General features: G+C 39.0%; 3 protein-coding genes across 4 annotated transcripts; 2 read left to right on the forward strand and 1 right to left on the reverse strand.

Moving 5' to 3' along the window:
• The first annotated feature begins 11,072 nt into the window (after nucleotides 1-11,072).
• Nucleotides 11,073-17,171, forward strand: LOC135125218 (synaptotagmin 1). 2 transcript variants are annotated; one of them, XM_064050639.1, is made up of 10 exons: nucleotides 11,073-11,336; nucleotides 12,032-12,191; nucleotides 12,238-12,363; nucleotides 13,052-13,284; nucleotides 13,331-13,525; nucleotides 13,576-13,752; nucleotides 15,733-15,850; nucleotides 15,901-16,034; nucleotides 16,086-16,321; nucleotides 16,372-17,171. In XM_064050639.1, the coding sequence occupies exons 2-9, from the start codon at nucleotides 12,035-12,037 to the stop codon at nucleotides 16,275-16,277; spliced, it is 1,332 nt and encodes a 443-aa protein (XP_063906709.1). In that variant the 5' UTR covers nucleotides 11,073-11,336; nucleotides 12,032-12,034; the 3' UTR covers nucleotides 16,278-16,321; nucleotides 16,372-17,171. The 2 variants fall into 2 exon arrangements, with proteins under 2 accessions (XP_063906709.1, XP_063906719.1); XM_064050649.1 differs by having other exon boundaries at nucleotides 11,074-11,336; nucleotides 15,742-15,850.
• Nucleotides 17,172-17,451: 280 nt separating this feature from the next.
• Nucleotides 17,452-18,459, reverse strand: LOC135125235 (electron transfer flavoprotein regulatory factor 1). Its single transcript, XM_064050672.1, has 2 exons — nucleotides 18,323-18,459; nucleotides 17,452-17,884 (listed from the first exon to the last, which is right to left on the reverse strand). The coding sequence occupies exons 1-2, from the start codon at nucleotides 18,359-18,361 to the stop codon at nucleotides 17,681-17,683; spliced, it is 243 nt and encodes an 80-aa protein (XP_063906742.1). The 5' UTR covers nucleotides 18,362-18,459; the 3' UTR covers nucleotides 17,452-17,680.
• A 16-nt stretch (nucleotides 18,460-18,475) lies between these two features.
• Nucleotides 18,476-19,688, forward strand: LOC135125228 (uncharacterized). The gene is made up of 4 exons (XM_064050661.1): nucleotides 18,476-18,716; nucleotides 18,768-18,850; nucleotides 18,899-19,142; nucleotides 19,190-19,688. Exons 1-4 carry the CDS (start codon nucleotides 18,594-18,596, stop codon nucleotides 19,463-19,465), a joined length of 726 nt encoding a protein of 241 aa, XP_063906731.1. The 5' UTR covers nucleotides 18,476-18,593; the 3' UTR covers nucleotides 19,466-19,688.
• The last annotated feature ends 1,514 nt before the right edge of the window (nucleotides 19,689-21,202 follow it).

The following is a 21,202-nucleotide window of genomic DNA, read 5'->3' on the forward strand; positions in this document are numbered from 1 at the left end:
GTCAAATTATAGATAATCTTCCGCTTGTTACGATACTGAAATCACCGTCACGGTATCTTATCGAATAAACACGAAAAGTGAATTCAAAATTTCCAAAAATTTTTCAAACAAGTGGTTAAAATTGGTTTAATCGACCGAAAATTGGTGTCAAATTGTAGATAATCTTCCGCTTGCTACGATACTGAAATCACCGTCACGATATCTGATCCAATAAACACGAAAAGTGAATTCAAAATTTCCAAAATTTTTCCGAAAAAGTGGTTTATAGGTTGATCGACCGAAAATTGGTGTCAAATTGTAGATAATCTTCCGCTAGTTACGATTTTGATTTCGCCGCCACGATATCCATAAATCTAATGTTCGAAAGAACGAAATTTCCAAAAATTAAAAATTTGGAAATCGGGATTTCGAAAAATCCAATAATCGAAATAGAAAAAACAAAATATCGAAAGTCGAAAATCTAAACGTCAGAAATAGAAAACTTGAAAAATCCAGAAATCAAAATAAAAAAATTTTTAAATTCTCTATACCTACGAAACATGGAAAATTAAAAAAATTAAAAATCGAAAATTTGATGAATGGAATGTTCGAAAAATCGAAAATCAAGAAATTCTTAGTATATAACCTTAAAACTTTCATGATTTCAGAGCAATAGGTTTTGCAGTTTCAAAGTTAAATTGTAAAATGTTATACAACTTGAATTTTTTACCCAAAAATCTGTACTTCTATAGTAAAAACTCAACACGGATTCATGAATCACACACGTAGGAGTATGTAATTCTGTAAAATTTAAGGAAAATTCCGCAAAATTTGAAAAATGTTGTTATACAATTTTGATTTTTTTTTTCAAAAATCTGGATGTCTAGAATAGAATTTCCACACAAATTCATAAACCACAAATGTTGGATATCTTATTTTACAAAATTTAAATAACATTTACATGCTAATGTCAATTTTGGAGATGTTGGCAAGAATGATAAGCCAAATTTTGGTTGGCGTCTTAACATCTGCACCATAAGCTTAATACACATATCAATTTTAACAACAATCGCCCAATAGTTTCGGAGATTATTATCTGTTTAATAAGGTCAAAATCCGGATCGTTCAATTTGGTTTATAGACACAATTTAGACACCGTTTCATTGGAAACGAACTCAACCACAAATACAGAAAATATAGAAGACTTGTGGTGGATCGCGAGAATCTATAGGTGTCATTGGCAAAAAAATAAAAATTTTGAAAATTTGATAGATTTGCAAATGAAGATAGAATGTTTGGTAGAACAGGTCTGAAAGTCATTTTCTGACGAAGACACTGCTAAGAAGAAGAAAGGAATTGAAAATTAAAGAACAACAACTTGGAGGAATTGATGGAGAGTTACCAAATTGAACGCAAAGCGAAATTTGGCACAACAATGTTAAAAGAAGACGAAGATAAGCAAAAATGGAATATGAAAAATAAAAGACGCTTTGGAAGGGATGGAAGAAGAAAAATAAGTAGTTGGCATTTTGAGAAGTTATGATTTCGACGGAGCACCATACGGTGAATTAGAACTTACTCTAAGACAAATAAAGAGAATTATGGGGTTAACACAAGTCAGATCGTTCGTGAAAGCAATGAATCGCGACAGAATCGAGGGAGTCGACGTGAGTTACGAAACGTACGTTCCCACGAACAATCTAACACAGCCAAGGAAAAAATGCAAATATTTCTTGGCTCCTTTGTGGTACGTGTAAGCTTTTTTTGAAATTGGGGCAGGTCGTTTGTTTTTGGAGGCGGCGTCGTTGCCTGCATCGCGCTTGTAAATCTTCCTCGAAAGCGGCGCTCGTCGCCGACCCGACCTCCGCTGCAGTCTTGCTTCGGGCACGTAATGGCCACTCTTCCTCCAGCCCAGGCCGACCGCCGCCGGGGAAATATCGTCGCAAACAATGCCCAAATATCAGTCGCCGTTCGCGTTCATTTTATTGTTTATCCTGGGTTCATTACTTCGTTGCGCGGCCCCGTCGTAAATTCTTGAATTGTTTATGGGCTTTTATCACGATTTAGCGACTGATTCTGGAGCTTTATTTCATTAATAATTCAAGACGAATTTCGGTTGAGGTCTTTAATTTTATTTGTTGGTCTAGGTTTGGCCTCCTCGGATGAAATCCTTTTAGGGCGAACTCCCGTCCGGCTGAAATATTGCACGGACGTGCATTATACAGCGAGTATTGTAGTTGAAAATAATATATTTTGTATTTATCCCGGCGTCTGGTTGTCAACAACAGTGATCATTCATTGTAGTGAGACAGTTTTTTAGCAGCCGTTCGCGACAGAGATATTGTTTGAGAAAAATATGGGGCTTTTAGGGGAACATAGCTCTCGGAGAAAGCGCTTCATGTATCAATATCTGTCATCTTGCATTTCGGCGCCTTAGTTTGCACCAGCGCATTCTACAAGGCGATGCATAAGATTTGCACGACTAATGAGGATCCGTATTTCCAGAACGGGTGGGTGGCGCTCTCTTCCACATAATAAATTTGTTATGTCGTTTCGAAGCGAGGGGATCGGAAAACACGTAATTGTTGGATGTGACGAGTGAGAACTGAGTTGGATTCGTCAGAGGAGCAGTCATAAATTTTCAGGGATATTACATTTTTCGAGTGGCAGGAACAACGAATTTAATCGGACGAATCTAAGCAAAAAGGGCTGCAACTAGATGGAGCAAGGCGGAGGAATTTTTAGCGATGAACAAAATAAGAGTTATGTATTGAACAAATCGACGTCTAACATTTATAGAACACTCGGCTCTTTCAGCTAAACTGTAAAATTGTCACTGGTTTTGTGAAAAAACAACCGCTTGAATATGATGTGCCGCCAGTGGCGGTATTAATTTATAGAAAATGAATAAATCAGCATACGTTAAACGACATCAACCACAACAATTTTGATGATATTTATGCAGTATGTGACCGTTTATTATTTAATTCATTATTGATTCATGGCATCTATTCTCTACATTGTGTCATGTTTTATTTTGATGCTTGAAGGTAGATATGCAAACAAATTATTCAATAATTGCAATTTAAATGCATTTAAATTCATTGCGCTTTGTTGCAGCAATATTTTATTTTGTCTTAGTGAAACTAAATCGTACGACTTTTGCTTTTCTTGTTTAAATTTTCGCTTTTTTTAGAACTGACTGGTGACTGATCCCGAAAAATAAAACCCGATTGTAATTGCATACATAATTAAATGCGTTTGATTGGAAGGTAGTATTGAGGCAAATCAGAATTTATCTAGAGTGGCATCAATTTACCAAATGAATACAGTGTGTAGGTGAATTAGGGTATTGTTTTGATTTTTATCTCCACTCAAATTATTCATCCGGTATTGACTTGTTATTTTTAGGGACTTAAATTCGTCCAAATTTGCAGCAGCATTTATAGCAAATACTTTCCAAATTGGTTGTAACCTAAAGCACACATCTTAGTAAATATTGATTATTATTATCACCTTACAGTGATTATGGTTTTGAACCACTTGTACAAATGGCCCTTCTGTCTTTGTTGATTCCGTCAAAAATCCTTCTCTTCTTTGATGAATTTTCTATTTGTATATTAAGACAAGGTTTATAAAATTAATCAAGTCAAATAAAAAAAAGTCAGTTTGAGTCAGATCAGGCCAGTGAAGGCTAAGGTTATACATATTATGCAATTAACAAACTAAGACATAAAAAGAAACCTCTAAGAAAATAGAGGGCGGGTGGGCGGGGCTAGTACGTGCTTATAAAAGACTGCAGAAAAAGTCCAACTAAGCCCCGCCCACCCACCCGTTCTCTCATTTTTTCTCCTAAAATAATTAGAAATAAATCTTAACGTAAATAGTATAACAAAAAAATACTGTTAAGCTCTTTTCTGCTTTTTTAATAGCCCCATTCTCATTCTACAGAAAAACATATAATGAACTCGCCCACCCACCCCGTCTCCATTTCAGTGATTCATTTTATCTGGTCTGCTAGAAAGTGGATCCCATACTGAACAGAAGTAAAATTAGTCCTTAAAATAAAAAGAACGTTGGTAGGTGGGCGGGGTTAGTACTTGCAAAGATAAGACTGACGCTGATAAATGACGTACCCTCTAAAAATATAGAGGGCGGGTGGGCGGGGCTAGTACTTGCTAAGATAAAACTGAACAATGTTAAGAGTAGTCACTAGAATGAAGAGGAGGCGCGGACGGATGGGGCTATTGCTTGCTTATAAAAGACTCTACAGGAAAAGTCAAACTTAGCCCCGCCCACCCACCCGTTCTCTAATTTTGTCTTCTAAAATTAAAGATAAATCTTAAAGTAACTAGTATAATAAAAAAAATCGGTTAACCTTTTTTCTCCTTTTTAACAGCCCCATACTCATTCTACAGAAGAACATATAATTAACCCCGCCCACCCACCCCGCTTCCATCTCAGTGATTCATTTTATCTCGTCTGATAAAAAGCGGATCCCATACTGAACAGAAGTAACATTAGTCCTTAAAATAAGAACATCGTGGGTAGGTGGGCGGGGTTAGTACTTGGTAAGATAAGACTGATGTTGGCAAATGACGTACCTTCTAAGAATATAGAAGGTGGGTGGGCGGAGCTAATACTTGCTAAGATAAAACTGAACAATATGAAGAGTAATCACTAGAATGAAGAGGAGGCGCGAACGTGTGGGGCTATTGCTTACTTATAAAAGATTCTGGAGGAAAAGTCAATCTTAGCCCCGCCCACCCACCCGTTCTCTCATTTTGTCTTCTAAAATTAGAAATAAATCTTAAAGTAAATAGTATAACAAAAAAAAAATCGGTTATACCTTTTGTCTCCTTTTTTTAATTGCCCTACCCTCATTCTACAGAACCCCGCCCACCCACCCCGCTTCCATTTCAGGTATTTATTTTATTTGGTCTGCTAGAAAGTGGATCCCATATTGAATAGAAGTAAAATTAGTCCTTAGAATACTAAGAGCGTGGGTAGGTGTGCGGGGTTACTACTTACTAAGATAAGACTGACACTGCAAATGACGTACTCTTTAAAAATATAGAGGGCGGGTGGGCGGGGCTAGTCCTTGCTAAGATGAAACTGAACAATATTAAGAGTAGTCACTAGAATGAAGAGGAGGCGCTGATGGGTAGGGCTATTACCTGCTTATAAAAGACTCCGCAGGAAAGATCAAACTTAGCCCCACCCACCTACCCGTTTCCTCATTTTGTCTTCTAAAATTAAAAATAAATCTTAAAGTAAATAGTATAACAACAAAAATCGGTTAAACTTTTGTCTCCTTTTTTAATACCCCCACCCTCATTTTACAGAACATATAATAAACTCCGCCTACCCACCCCGCTTCCATTTCAGTGATTCATTTTACTTGGTCTGTTAGAGAGTGGATCCCATACAGAAAAATTAGTCCTTAGAATAACAAGAACGTGGGTAAGTGGGCGGGGTTAGTACTTGCCAAGATAAGACTGTTGTTGGCAAATCACGTACGCTCTAAGAATATAGAGGGTGGGTGGGTGGGGCTAGTACTTGCTAAGATAAAACTGAACAATATTAAGAGTAGTCACTAGAATGAAGAGGAGGCGCGGACGAATGGGGCTATTGCTTACTTATAAAAGACTCTGCAGAAAAAGTCATACTTAGCCCCGCCCACCCACCCGTTCTCTCATTTTGTCTTCTAAAATTAGAAATAAGTCGTATAGTAAATAGTATAAGAAAAAATACGGTTAACCTTTTTTCGCGTTTTTAACAGCGCCACCCTCATTATACAGAAAAACATATAATTAACCCCGCCCACACACCCCGCCTCCATTTCAGTGATTCATTTTGTCTGGTCTGCTAGAAAGTGGATCCCATACTGAAAATTAGTCCTTAGAATAAGAAAAACGTTGGTAGGTGGGCAGGGTTAGTACTTGCTAAGATAAGATTGATCTTGGCAGATGACGTACCCTCTAAAAATATAGAGGGCGGGTGGGCGGGGCTAGTACTTGCTAAGATAAAACTGAACAATATTAAGAGTAGTCACTAGAATGAAGAGGAGGCGCGTACGGATGGGGCTATTTCCTGCTTATAAAAGACTTTGCAGGAAAAGTCAAACTTAGTCCCGCCCACCCACCAGTTCTCTTATGTTGTCTTCTAAAATTAGAAATAAATCTTAAACAGTATAACAAAAAAAAATCGGTTAACCTTTTTTCTCCTTTTTCAACAGCTCCACCCTCATTCTATAGAAGAACATATAATTAACCCCGCCCACCCACCCCGCTTCCATTTCAGTTATTCATTTTATCTGGTCTGCTAGAAAGTGGATCCCATACTGAATAGAAGTAAAATTAGTCTTTAGAATAAGAAGACCGTGGGTAGTTGAGCGGGGTTAGTACTTGGTAAGATAAGACTGATTTTGGCAAATGACGTACCTTCTAAGAATACAGAGGGTGGGTGGGCGGGGCTAGTACTTGCTAGGGTAAAACTGAACAATGTTAAGAGTAGTCACTAGAATGAAGAGGAGGCCCAGATGGATGGGGCTTTTACTTGCCTATAAAAGACTCTACAAGAAAAGTCAAACTTAGCCCCGCCCACCCACCCATTCTCTCGCTTTGACTTCTAAAATTAGAAATAAATCTTAAAGTAAATTGTATAACAAAAAAAAATCGGTCAACCTTTTTTCTCTTTTTTTAACAGCCCCACCCTCATTCTATAGAAGAAAATATAATTAACCCCGCCCGCCCACCCCACTTCCATTTCATTTATTTATTTTATCTGGTCTGCTAGAAAGTGGATCCCATACTGAATAGAAGTAAAATGTCCTTGGAATAAGAAGAACGTGGGTAGGTGGGAGGGGTTAGTACTTGCTAAGATAAGACTGATGTTGGCAAATAACTTACCCTGTAAGTATATAGAGGGTGGGTGGGCGGGGCTAGTCCTTGCTAAGATAAAACTGAACAATGTTAAGAGTAGTCACGAGAACGAAGAGGAGGCGCGGACGGATGGGGCTATTGCTTGCTTACAAAAGACTCTGCAGGAAAAGTCAAACTTAGCCCCGCCCACCCACCCGTTCTCTCATTTTGTCTTCTAAAATTAGAAATAAATCTTAAAGTAAATAGTATAACAAAAAAAATACGATTAATCTTTTTTCTTCTTTTTAACAGCCCCACCCTCATTCTACAAAAGAACATATAATTATTCCCGCCCACCCACCTCGCCTCCATTTCAGTGATTCATTTTATCTGGTCTGCTAGAAAATGGATGCCATACTGAACAGAAGTAAAATTAGTCCTTAGAATAAGAAGAACGTTGGTAGATGGGCGGGGTTAGTACTTGCCAAGATAAGATTGATCTTGGCAGATGACGTACCCTCTAAAAATATAAGGGGCGGGTGGGCGGGGCTAGTACTTGCTAAGATAAAACTGAACAATATTAAGAGTAGTCACTAGAATGAAGAGGAGGCGCTGATGGGCGGGGCTATTACCTGCTTATAAAAGACTCTGCAGGAAAAGTCAAACTTAGCCTCGCCTACCCACCCGTTCTCTCATTTTGTCTTCTAAAATTAGAAATAAATCTTAAAGTAAATAGTATAACAAAAAAAATCGGTTAACCTTTTTTCTCCTTTTTTAACAGCCCCACCCTCATTCTACAGAAGAATATATAATTAACGCCGCCCACACACCCCGCCATCATTTCAGTGATTCATTTTGTCTGGTCTGCCAGAACTTGGATCCCATACTGAACAGAAGTAAAATTAATACTTGGAATAAGAAGAGCGTGGGTAGGTGGGCGGAGTTAGTACTTGCTAAGATAAGACTGATGTGCAAATAATGTACCCTGTAAGAATATAGAGGGTGGGTGGGCGGGACTAGTACTTGCTAAGATAAAACTGGACAATATTAACAGTAGTCACTAGAATGAAGAGGAGGCGCGAATGGGTGGGGCTATTGCTTGCTTATAAAAGACTCTGAAGGAAAAAGTTCAAACTAGCACCGCCCGCCCACCCGTTGTATCATTTGTTTTTCTAAAATTAGGAATAAATCTTAAAGTAAATAGAATAACAAAAAAAAACGATTAACCTTTTTTTCGCCTTTTTTAACAGCCCCACCCTCATTCTACAGAAGAACATATAATTAAACTCGCCCACCCACCCCGCCTCCATTTCAGTGATTAATTTTGTATGATCTGCTGGAAAGTGGATCCCATACTGAACAAAAGTAAAATTAGTCCTTAGAATAAGAAGAGCTTGGATAGGTGGGCGGGGTTAATACTTGATAAGACTGATGTTGGCAAATCACGTACGCTCTAAGAATAGAGAGAGTGGGTGGGCGGGGCTAGTACTTGCTAAGATAAAACTGAACAATATTAAGAGTAGTCACTAGAATGAAGAGGAGGCGCGGACGGATGGGGCTATTGCTTGCTTATAAAACACTCTTCAGGAAAAGTCAAACTTAGCCCCGCCCACCCACCCGTTCTCTCATTTTGTCTTCTAAAGTTAGAAATAAATCTTAAAGTAAATAGTATAACAAAAAAAATCGGTTAACCTTATTTATCCTTTTTTAACAGCCCCACTCTCATTCTACAGAAGAACATATAATTAACCCCGCCCATCCACCCTGCCTCCATTTTAGTGATTTATTTTATCTGGTCAGCTAGAAAGTGGATCCAATACTGAACAGAAATAAAATTAGTTTTTAAAATAAGAAGAGCGTGCTAAGATAAAACTGATTTTCGCAAATAAGACCCTTTAAGAAAATAGAGGGCGGGTGGGCGGGCCTAGTATTTGATAAGATAAGACTGATTTTGGCTAAAGACCTAGTCTCTAAAAAAAAGGGCTAAGATAAAACTGAACAACATAAAGAGTAGTTACTAGAATGAAAAAGAGGTGGATGGGCGGGAGACTCTGCAGGAAAAAGTCAACTCTAAATCAAAATGTTTTCAACTCTTTCAAAAAGAAACACCATTAAACTCATTAAACAAAAACTGCTTAGGTGGACCATAGAAATATATTTAGAAACATGGTTTCATTTTATTTTGTTACCATTTTACCATATGATTCATTCTATTCACTAGTCAACTAAGGAGGGTAAGGTTAAGTCGTCAATTGGCTTTTATCTTGGCCCAGTGCCACTTCGGGTCTTCAAATCTTATAAAATTGTGTCATAATAATTAATTTATAGCTTTCTATCAAATTTTCAAATTCTTAAGCGCTTTGATTTTTGGCAGATTTTCTAAATCCATTAAAAACTTGTCTTAGATTTTTTATTTGACGGTAGAACTTTTCTAAAAAATCAAAGTGGTGTTTGAACTAAGTGTTCCAGAATTTTTCTTCTTCAGCTTTAATCCTGTATTGAAGTTGAAATTCGCCCAAGTTCAAACACAGCTACACTAGTAAAAAAAAGCCAATTCACATCCTCTACAAGAGAATTAAAACATTATCTAACGGGTGCTTTTAAAACGGAATAAAAGCCAAAATCATTGTACAAAAAAATATTTAACTTCTCTTTGATGATAAATTTGAACGTCGAAACAATGAAACAAATGTAAAAACGCGTCAGTCAGGGACGCAACTTCTTTACCGTCTAGACTCTTGTTAGTTTTGACACAACAAAGGGTTTCCGACTAACCTGCTCTGAAATATTTCAAACGTGGAGAAAAGAAAATCCAACAACTACATCAACAAACGAGCTTTGCCAAATAACTATATAAATTTGACTGAAAACATTTCACACCGTACGACTTTGCGTAAAGTAATCAAGAGAAATCCAACCCTTTTATTATCAACTACCATATCCTCTTTCATCTGCCTACACTTGTCAAGATCCATCGAGGCAAAATAAACTCACCAGAGGTGTTATTTTATTCTTCCTATCTAACAGCATCAAAGGATTAGCAGCAAACCCTCTTGATACACCTACATTAGCTGATTGCTCTGTCCTACTTTAGGACTTATGAGAATCTACCCCATTACAAATATTTCCCAAGTGTTTCTCCATTGTCAAAGTCTCCTTTAAAAAAAAACTGCTCTCTATCAGTATGCAAACGCGAATAACAGCACACTAGCAAAACGGGGCTTTTATTAAGTAATTTGACATCAGACGAGTTGAATATTTTACTCCGAGAACACGACAAACGGCAACAGAGCATAACGAGGAGCGAATCCACCTCCACATCCGGTTCTTGAACTGATAAAATTTGCACGAGACCTCCTTAAAGGGACGACCCTACACATCGCATATGGCTGGTATTATGCCATATCAGCAAAAACATACATTGAGAGAAAAGCCGGCCAGATGACCGCTTCCGGCTACTAAATATATTATCAACGTCCTCTCGCCAACTCTTCTAATACGGCACGTCCCCGATATGATCAGTAATGGATTGATCCATGTTTTATACGCAAAAACATCCGAATCAATGGAGACATTTATAATTCAAACTTTAATAGCGTTTTGAGAGGCCTAAAAATAAACCGAGAGAACACCTTTCAAAAAGCACAAAAGGATAAGGGATCTATCTGATGGATTTGCAAGGACGTAGCCGCAGGCGGCAAATTCGAACGCGCCCCAGTTCCCGGATTATAAATTGAAGCTTTTAACCCCGAAGAAACTAGCTCTTCTACCGGAGCGAGAATTGCGCTCCAATCGGTTTCTAATTATCCCGCATTTCACGGTCGTGACAAAAAGAGCATCGACGTCATTGTAGGTTTATAATAACGCCGACGTCACAACCAATCAGACAACGATAACCGCCAAATTCAAAAATCGAACCGAAGAACACTTAAACTATCAGTGCCGAGTTAATAAAGGTGGTTTTTTCGCACGACCCGTTTGACTTAATCCAGGCGCCATCTGCGTCCGGATGGCCCAACTTCCGTGTGTCCGCGGCAGGATTCTTGAGTTGCCTTCGCTGTCGCCACCCAGCCCCATCGATCCTGTTCGTCCTGCGTCCTTGGGGGAAAAACCGGCGGTCGCGCTTATTGACGTCACTGTCGTCCTACGCAACGTCTCGGAATTATCGCCGTTTCCAGTGTCCAATTCCGGATGCATTAATACGAAATTTACGGCCGGAGTCGTTCCGGCAGGCTTCGGGACAACGTTCGCTATCCTTATCGCAGTTTCAGGCACCATGCGCCAGCTTTCAGTCCGATCTTGCGTACGCCACTAGGCTTCTGCTATCGATTTCAGCAGGGTGCTGTCGGTGGCCATTTTACCGACTCTTGCGCCCGTCTTTTCCTCGAGTTGAGGCAGAAATACTGCCCGAAGACGACAGCAGTGCTCACACGATGTACTACAGTTCTTGAAAGTAGAAGAAGTCAGTTGTAGAGGTCCATCAAACACCGATAAGTAAGTAGATGTGTGCTTTTGGAGATGAACGCAGTTGGCCGGAGGCGAAGACGATAGCGTTGCTCGTTATTGACGGGGAGATTTAAATCTTGATTAATTGATGGCGAAAATGGTTGGAAATTTGTCAACGTATCGATTAATTAGGCAAAAGTCGAGCTTTACTAAAAATAGCAGTCGGCGTCAACAATAATTTTATCGCGGTGTTAAAGTTAATATGGTCGTAATTTAAAGCAAATAATTGATAAAGCGCATCCTCCGAGTGAACCATTGTAATCGAGATCGTCCTTTGTAACCTTTTCGATTATTTGAATTATTGGAGCTAGTGTTAAATTAAAGGTCAAATCATCTGCGCGATGTCGGTTACTGCTCCTTTTACTCCCCAGTAGTGTCGTATTACTGAACGGTGATTTTATCGAGAAAGTGATTCCATGTCACGAGTTTTTACGACTCCGTAATCAACCCACTGGCTCTACAGTCTTAACCTACTTAAATTGAATACGTCAAAGTATGTGAAGCTTCTCCCCACAGTCCCTCGCAATAAATTCCTCCTTCCTTCTTGTCACCTTTAGAATGCCCATTTTATTGATCTCGCAATAATAATGTCACGTCCTGAGCATTCTTCTTTTTAAGTCAAGAGCAAAGGAAAGCTCTTATCTAAAACGGAAACGCCTTCGTTTTAATTAACACTCTTCCAGGAAATGTTCAACTCTACGCTAGTTAAACTAATTAAGCGCGAGGCTAAGACAGCAACGGAGTCCATACTTTCCGAGAGCACCGGTCCTGTTGCGCCCGAAAATGCACCCGTCGCCGTACCAGAGGTTGTCCAGAAGCAGGAATCCACCACCCCCGAAATCCGTAAGTTCGCAAACGCAACCCAGCTGCCACTCAAACTCTTCCGTAGTATCATCCAGCGCACCAGAATCCACCACACCGAAAGTTACCGTGATCGACCAAGCCCAGGAAGTCACCAAAATAGTAGCCCAAAAGACTGGAATGCAACCATGGATGGTCTACTCCATAGTGATCGGTACGCAACAACCACCTTGTCATTAAACCCAACCATCAAACATTGTCAATCGCCCTTGCCCTTCCTAGAGCAACAATCTTGCCGTCTCTTTCATCCTCTTCTTCTACCCATTCCAAAGCGTCTACTGCTTCTCATATTCCAACTTCTGCTTCATCGGCATCATCTTCTATATCGTGCCCCTTGTATCCGTCTATTCGGTAACTCTTGGATTTGTCCAAAAACTGGGAAGAGTTGATGCTACGAAAGACGAACAAACCTAATGCTTTGGCATCAACTCTTCCCAGTTTTTGTTAATTATTGTGTCAAAAATCAATCAGAAAGTCTCAATCTTTAAGGTTTCCGTTTCCAAAAAGGAATTTACGTAAAAGTCCTGTCGATATCCTTCTTTATTTCGTCAACCAGAATAATCTAGCTAGTCGATAATCACAACGGTCTCTGTTGTGGTCTTTTATTTGATGATACAAGTGTATTACACTCTCATGGTAATGTTCCTTTGGAATCTTCGTGCTTTGCTATTGGAGCTTCTATACCCTTTTCGATATTCCATAGCGAACTCTTCTAGATCTTCTACTTTTGTGAATTTATGCGTCCACTGTTCTTTTGCTTCTCTTGGCTGTATCAACAGGGTGATGTTTTTGAGTGGACTCTCTTCGTCCTTGATAGTAGAAGTATTTGGGTTTTCTTGCAGCTATCTGCTTGGTGATCCTCGGAATCTGCTTCTGCTGCATACGAAGATGCTGCCGAAAGTGGAGACCGAAGGACAAGAAGGGGAAAACGGTGGATTTGAAAGCGGTCCACTTGCTGGGGACGTCCTCCAAGGAGAAGGTGCAGCCCGACATGGACGAACTGACCGAGAATGCGGAAGAGCCGGACGAGGCGGAGAAACCAGAGGTGCAAAAGTTGGGGAAAATCCAGTACAAGGTTTGTGGTGACGATGGGTCGACTTTGGTTGATGTGGCGTTTGCAGCTCGAGTACGACTTCAATCAAAACAGTTTATCCGTCACAGTAATACAGGCCGAGGAATTACCAGCTCTTGACATGGGTGGCACTTCTGATCCGTACGTTAAAGTGTATCTGCTTCCAGACAAGAAGAAGAAGTTCGAGACCAAAGTCCACCGCAAGACCCTGAGTCCGGTGTTCAATGAAACGTTCGTCTTTAAGGTGGGTTGGCGGGTGGGTGAGTTGACGGGGTTGTGATGGTGATGTTGCAGAACATACCGTACGCCGACGCAATGAATAAGACCCTAGTGTTTGCGATTTTTGACTTCGACCGGTTCTCCAAGCACGACCAAATCGGTGAGGTGAAAGTTCCGCTTTGTCAGATTGATTTAGCCCAGACCATCGAGGAGTGGCGCGAATTGCAGAGTGTGGAAGGCGAAGGCGGTCAGGTGATATCATAATCAAATTATCTTGTGATAGTAATATAGTCCGGTCCTTGCTTCAATCGGATTTTTCACACCCAGTTCGGACCATTGGATGCTTGCACAAGTTACAGAAGACTTATAGCACTTTTTTGTACTGTTTCAAACTACATATTATTCAATACTTTTTTAAGCATCGATGCCCACAAGTCTATCGGTACACGTTGGAGCACACACAGGGCGCGAACGCGGTCCGTGTACCCATAGAATTGTCTCTAAGGTTAAATGAAGCGAGCGGTAGCCTTTCTACCTCATTCTTAACTTTAGAATTGGGACCAGTAGTTACTGTCATGTTGAGATTTCTCTGCTAGTTTATACTTTATGGCAAAAAATACGAAGCGTCGGAATGCCGACGCTGCCCTCAGGATCTGCCGACGGAAGCAAAGTTGATCGAGACTATAACCTCCAACTCAATGCAATGGACATGTATTGACGTAAATTGTTTTTTCTCTTTTCCCTAAATTTCTCTGCTCTGCTTTGGTTTGGCTGTGTATGGTTGTGCCGGCCGCGCATATGCATGATGCTTCCAAACAATCAATTTGTTCACGTAAGTATACTTCATCATATAATTAACCATCGGTAGACGAGATCGGGTTACGCCGCCCCCGCCACTTACCTCCAAAGGCGTCATCAGATCTCTCACCTACTGTTACACGATCTTTGCAGGAAAAAGCAAAAGGAATAAACCAGTCCACTTAATTACGTAACGACGTTTTTTTATTCAGTACTTGCTTCTTTCTGCTACTCACTTGTAGTTTATACATCTATAGTATTAAGTTGCCGCAAGGGCGTCCTGGCTGAATATAAGTACGAGCGAACAGGACGTCGTTGTTTCTTTTATTATATTCAATATGTTGCATCAAAACCGACAACGTTTTTTACAATTATATCAACTATTATTGTTACTACAGTATAGTTAAGAACGATGACGGGTCGCGTCCAAACCGTCGACGTTCCGGTGACGGTTTGGAGGCGGCCGCGATATTTGTGATGTAGATTTAACAATTTTGACTTTTCTCTTTGATTGCCCCACAAACTTTTACCTTTGTTCCTAAAATTCTGCATATGCATGACCCCTTTTGTTGGCATTTGCATCTGGCTGGTATCTGTTTTTTTGATAATCAAATGGTTTTAATGTTGTTTTCGAGTTAAATCAATGATTAAACTATTTTAGGTCTGCCGTGTAAAAATATCCGCATGCCAGCACCATAGTTAGTTCTAAAACGCACAGTACATTTTACCGTAAATTCTCTGTTTAGCTGTTTGTAATATTAACTGTTTTTAATGGAGACCCCGATGTCTGTCTACTTAAGGTATTTTACTCAACTATTTTCAAACATTTAAAAACATTTTTTCTTAGCGTACTTTTTACTTAGCCAAGTCAGAAACGATAGTTAGTCAATCCTGTACTGTGTTAGTTGACGAGTCAGTTAATCTAGTTAACGACAAGCTGGTTTGAGCTGGGTGTTTAGAAGAAGAATCTCTACACTACTTAGAAAACCGACCAAATGCAGACTCTAGATCACAACTCGCCTACACGATGCAAAATTTAGAACTACCAAGAGGACAGCTATCACCACCACTTCCGATAGCTGTCGGTTTTGGTTCCATCGCTTTTAGGCCAAACACACAACCGCTAAATGTTCCAGTTTTAGGTGTTGTAACCCCTTCTTGTCTTCCCCTAGCCCTGTCCGTTTTTCGACCGATGCCCCGAATAACACTTCTGTCAAGCTTGACCACACTATTCTCTGATTGCGCATGCGTTACAATGAAACCAACTTCTTTTACAAACCGTCTGTTTAAATGTTCTCTATATGTCGTGTTGTCACGTGACACTCGCCCCCTCCAAGTCCACGTAGATGAGACCCTCGAGAGCATCGCAGATGAATACTGTGATTGAGCTTGTGCCCAAGCGTGTTTAGTTCACTCTATCGACCGATATTACAGGAAAACAAGTTGGGAGACATTTGCTTCTCGTTACGATACGTACCGACAGCCGGAAAGCTCACCGTGGTTATCTTAGAGGCGAAGAACTTGAAGAAGATGGACGTTGGAGGACTGTCTGGTAAGCACACCATCACCCACACCAACGTTTTTACAAAATCGCGATTCTAGATCCGTACGTGAAGATCGCTCTGGTGCAGAACGGGAAGCGACTGAAGAAGAAGAAGACAAGCATCAAGAAGTGCACGCTGAATCCGTACTACAATGAGTCTTTCACGTTTGAAGTACCGTTCGAGCAGATACAGGTTGAAACGTCGGATTGAGGTTGTACAAGGTATAGCGGTGATGATTTTCAGAAAGTGAACTTGGTGGTGACCGTGGTGGACTACGACAGGATTGGTACCTCAGAACCGATAGGAAAGGTGGTACTGGGTTACAACGCCAGCGGAACGGAGCTCCGCCACTGGTCGGACATGCTAGCTTCACCACGTAGGCCGATCGCCCAGTGGCACACACTCAAGGACCCTGAAGACGAAAAGAAGGACTAAGAAGCTGATCGCTTACAACGCTGATTTATTCTAATATTAATAAGGTCGGTACCACCACACCGCTTCGGTACGTACGACTAAAGTCTGGTTGTAGGTTTACTCAGATATTGGTTCCCTAGCATGAGAAAACAATCTGCGTTACTAACTTATTTAAACGGAAACGGTTATTATAAGTGTATATTTGTAACATCATAGATGTCATTAACATATATTTTATAAATAACTATTTGAAGATGATACTAGATGTAACTCTATGGAGTAACCTGCTAGAACCTAGTTTCTCTGGTATACACAACAGAAATGATTTTCCAAAGGTTACTCGGCTTGCCTTCAACGAATTACTGGTTTCTGTACATAGATCGCCTTCTTCCAATCAGTCCTTTCGTTCGAAATTCATAATAGTTAACCGACAACATTACTGAATGGAAACCCAAACGCGGAAAAGATCGCCAATAAGTATTAGATGATTAGATCAGACAGACAATAGAAAAATTAATAGCTTTTAGAAATGTTACGACAATTCGTTGCATCATTTTGAAAGACCGGAGCACAATTTTTTTTATTTTGAACGCAATCCTCACAATGTGGCTCTTCTGACAATTGTAATGACGTAATTTTTGCCTATACTAAACATCTAAATGTGATTACAACGACAACAATTTCGCATATTGTCGGGATTGCGTCGGCATTGAGGAAAATGCCGAGTTGGGAAGATGTAGATTAGGAATTCCGTTCCAAAATTTTGTTTCTGATGTGGTTGATCCTGCCCACAAGGACTAAAATATCATCAGACTGGATGTACTCGAGAAAATGATATTATTCTTCCTCTTTTCTTGTATATACCTATAAATAATGTTAACAATGTTGTGTAAAATAAAAAAGTATGTAAACAGACTTAGAGAAAATGTTACGGCCCCTTTTATGTATGTACCCTCCCAAACACCACTATATGGGCCCAAGTTATTTATTTAGTAAGAAATCAGCACACACCTAGTTCTTATGCCGAAATGACTTTTGGTAAAGCTGAAAAAGTGAGTGATCTCGTTCCGTTTATTGTTATCAGGTGACGAATACAACATGTAGTCCTGCACGAGCTTTATGGAGTGGCAATATTTTAGGAATGTAACTGTACGTGATCATAGTTTTAGTTAAACAAAGAAAATCTGTAAACGGCTTTCCTTATCTAGATATAGCATCATAGCACTTTATTATTATTACTTATTATTACATTGTATAGTTGATTTTTCAATGTTATTAAAGAACAATAAGTATGATAATATTATTATATTGTGAAATTAATAAAATGTGGCAACCTTGCTCTTGTTAAGTAGACAAAAAACAAACTAAATAAATCATATCACTCGTCCTGTTGACCAGTTTGTGTGTGTTTCATCCATCATCCATCACAGATCGTATCTTCGCTTTAAAGTTCTATACTTTTTCAGCATGTACAAAGCTTCCAACTCTTTTACTATATACTGGCCATGAGCGATCATGTTTTTGATTTTTTCTGGATCATTCTCATCTTTATTTTTCATGAATGCTCGGTGTAAACGTTTGCGGAAGAAATCATAACCGGATGGATAATCTTTCCCCAAGTGTAACAACTAAAAAATAAAAAAAAAATTAAAATGTCTTTCAACACAAGAAAGCAAACCTCTTTCTCGCTTATTTCTATCATTCATCTATGTAGTTTGTTCATACATGGGTTTCCTTTTTTTTTAATAAATGTTTTTGGTATTACTTCACCACAATAAAAATAATTAACACAGTTTAGCTCAATATACTTTAATTAGTAAAACACTGTTTACAAGTACGTTTCCTCAAATTTTAATGAAAATTCTGAAATATTTCGCCGTTACGTGATAAATAATAAATCTTCAAGGATTTTACTGATAACTAAACATAAACAAGAAAACCGAAAACTAGGCGATTATAAATTTGTCCTAAATCTACTAAATCTTAATCACGTGACGCGAACAGCTGGCCGGAAAACGCGGCAACGCCGCACCATCTTGAAACCAAATAAAAAAATCAACACTTACTGTTTTATAAAGCTGAACTACTTCTCGTCGGTACGACATTTAAAACGAAATTTTGTTACAAAATTGTTTAAACAACCTATAAACAACTGATAACAATCATTTGTACTTTAACCCGTTAGGTCATTTTTATGTTGGCAGTGGCAACCCTGACTTTCCGTCACAAAGTCCCTAAAGTGACACTTTCACTCACTAGTTTCACAACTTTCGCAACAACATAACCTAAACGTCATACCATCTGGTCTTGCGGACAAGCGCAAACTTTTGAATAAAAATGGAACAGAAAACCTCTGACGTGCATTTACGGGCTATGCTGAATAGTCCGGCCCGGTTTGCAACCCCCGTGCCGTCTGTTCCAACCCCGGATTGGTCCGCAAGTCCGGCAATTCTCCCCTCGGTGAGTAAATCGCGCTTATAATTACAACCCCCAATGAATGCTTAATTGTAGCCACAGACCCCTGGTAAGAGTAACATGATTGTGGCAACCCCGGGTTCCGCCGCCGGAGAACCGCTTACAAACATCACAATACAGTAAGTAAATAATCAGTGTAAATGAGTCAAATAATTCTTTCATTGTAGAAACTGCGTCACCACTGTGGACCTTAACACACGACTCGATTTGGCCCTAATCAACGCTAGAACCAGAAACTCGGAGTACAACCCATCGCGGTTCCACGGGCTAATTATGCGGTTACGGGACCCACGCACCACAGCCCTCATTTTTCAGACCGGCAAAATCGTGTGCACGGGGGCGAAAAGCGAGCACGACGCGCTTTTAGGGTCCAAGAAATTCGCCAGAATTATACAAAAACTAGGGTTTAATGTAAATACAGTGATGTGTTTTCACACAAATACAATTTTTGTTTCCAGATCAAGTTCGAAAATTTCAAAATTCAGAATTTGGTGGCGACGTGCGACCTCAGGTTTCCCATTAAATTGGAAAGTTTGAGTCTGCTGCATGGACAATTCTGCAGCTACGAGCCTGAGCTTTTCCCAGGGATTATTTACAGGATGATCAAGCCGCATTTGTGTTTGTTGATTTTTGTTAACGGTAAAATTGTGTTCACGGGGTCCAAGTCGCGGGATGCTATTAAGGAATCTCTGGATAATATATATCCGATTTTGCGGAGTTTTAAGAAAAACTAAGTTGGAAGGGTGTCCAGCTTTTGTATTTATGTTTCTAATGTTTTTATTGTCCTTGTTTATTGTGGGAATGTATTGCGATTAAGGTACGAGATTTTCGTGGTTGAGCCATGTCTGCTGTATATTTTTCTTATTTTGCTTTACTTGCAATATGAGCCTATTTTTATTTTCATTGTTTATATAACTTATTTATTGTCGGAAAATACGAATAAAAAAATCAGATCGATATTGTGTTTTATTTCATTCATGAGTTTACCAGTTTTTAGTAAAAAAGAAGCAAACTGCTGCAGCACTTGTTTTTAGATTCAGCGAGGGATCATAGATGGCGCAGGCTGTGACGTCGCTGCATATTTGACACGTGTACCATTTTGTTAGGGCAAAATTAGAGTATCAGTAATTTATTCGACTATTGAAATTTGTGTGTTGTATTTGTACATAGTCAACCAGAAATGTACGAAAATTTTTGTCAAATTCTTGCAAAAACTAAACACTAGCGACTCCAAGAATCTTTAAAATTATTTAAAAAAGAAAACACTAATAAATGTTCCCATGATTGTTTCAAATTATTTCAAAAACAATACTCCAGAGGACATTGAAAATCTCAGAAATTCTTGAAAACATCTCTTTTTACTTCCTGAGCGTAAGCTAGGAAGTATGGTAATCGAGTCCATCGGACGAATTGCCATTTGTTTGTTTTCTCGAGGTTTCATGACCCCTACAGTACGAAAAAAATAGTCTCCGGTTTCCGTCCGTCTGTCTGTCTCTCTGCCTGGTGTCTGTATCCATTTTTGTCACAACACGTGTCTACGAATCTGCAGGATCGATTGTTGTCAAATTTGGTATGTATATTAGAAATATAACGCACATGGTTAAATGAACCGTATTAGAAAATGATTTCTATATATACTCCTATACTTGTAGTATACGAATCGGCTTTCAGTTTCTTCCCTAAGCGTTCAAATTATTACTGGTGAAAGATTATCAACAATTTAACACACATTTTCAGTGAATTGAGCCCATTTTAACCATTTTTTTGAAAAATTTTAGAAACTTTTGGAATAAAATTTTTCTTTAATTTGAATAGACGTCGTGAAGACAATTTCGGATTTGTAATTGACAAAATAGTTTCTCCAATTTGACACCAATTTTCAGTCGGTAGAACCAATTTTAACCATTTTTTTGGAAAATTTTTGAAAATTTGGGAATCATATTTTGCCTTTATTTCAATAAATCCCGTGAAGGTGATTTACGATTTGTAACTGACGGAAGATTATCTACAATTTGACACCAATTTTCAGTCTATTGAACCAATTTCGACCATTTTTTTGGAAACATTTTGGAAATTTGAATTCACTGTTAGTGTTTATTGGAGCAGACGGCGATTTCAGAATTGTAATTGGCGGAAAATTATCTACAATTTGAATCCAATTTTCAGTGGATTGAACCCATTTTAAACATTTTTTTTTTTTGGAAAATTTTGGAATTATATTTTACTGCAATTTCAATAGATGTCGGGAAGGCGATTTCGGTTTTGTAACTGGCGGAAGATTAGATACAATTTGACACCAATTTTCAGTCTATTGAATCAATTTTGACCAATTTTTGGAAAAATTTTGGAAATTTTAAGTCCACTTATGCTGTTTATTGGAACAGATATCGTGACGCCGATTTGAAAATTGTAATTGTCGGAAAATTATCTACAATTTAAAACCAATTTTTAGTCGATTGATTTTTTGGAAA

Source organism: Zophobas morio, unplaced genomic scaffold, assembly GCF_036711695.1.
Source record: "Zophobas morio isolate AGI-343-1 ecotype UQ-CSIRO unplaced genomic scaffold, CSIRO_AGI_Zmor_V1 ptg000002l, whole genome shotgun sequence".
NCBI lineage: Eukaryota > Metazoa > Arthropoda > Insecta > Coleoptera > Tenebrionidae > Zophobas > Zophobas morio.

Coding starts and splice junctions, on each gene's coding strand:
- LOC135125218 (XM_064050639.1), top strand. CDS start 12,035: ATGTTCAACTCTACGCTAGTTAAACTAATTAAGCGCGAGGCTAAGACA. Junction 13,526..13,575: donor ATGAAACGTTCGTCTTTAAG/GTGGGTTGGCGG, acceptor GTGATGTTGCAG/AACATACCGTACGCCGACGC. Junction 16,035..16,085: donor TACCGTTCGAGCAGATACAG/GTTGAAACGTCG, acceptor GATGATTTTCAG/AAAGTGAACTTGGTGGTGAC.
- LOC135125235 (XM_064050672.1), bottom strand. CDS start 18,361: ATGTCGTACCGACGAGAAGTAGTTCAGCTTTATAAAACA. Junction 17,885..18,322: donor TAGTTCAGCTTTATAAAACA/GTAAGTGTTGAT, acceptor TTTATTTTTTAG/TTGTTACACTTGGGGAAAGA.
- LOC135125228 (XM_064050661.1), top strand. CDS start 18,594: ATGGAACAGAAAACCTCTGACGTGCATTTACGGGCTATGCTGAATAGT. Junction 18,717..18,767: donor GTCCGGCAATTCTCCCCTCG/GTGAGTAAATCG, acceptor GCTTAATTGTAG/CCACAGACCCCTGGTAAGAG. Junction 19,143..19,189: donor TACAAAAACTAGGGTTTAAT/GTAAATACAGTG, acceptor TTTTGTTTCCAG/ATCAAGTTCGAAAATTTCAA.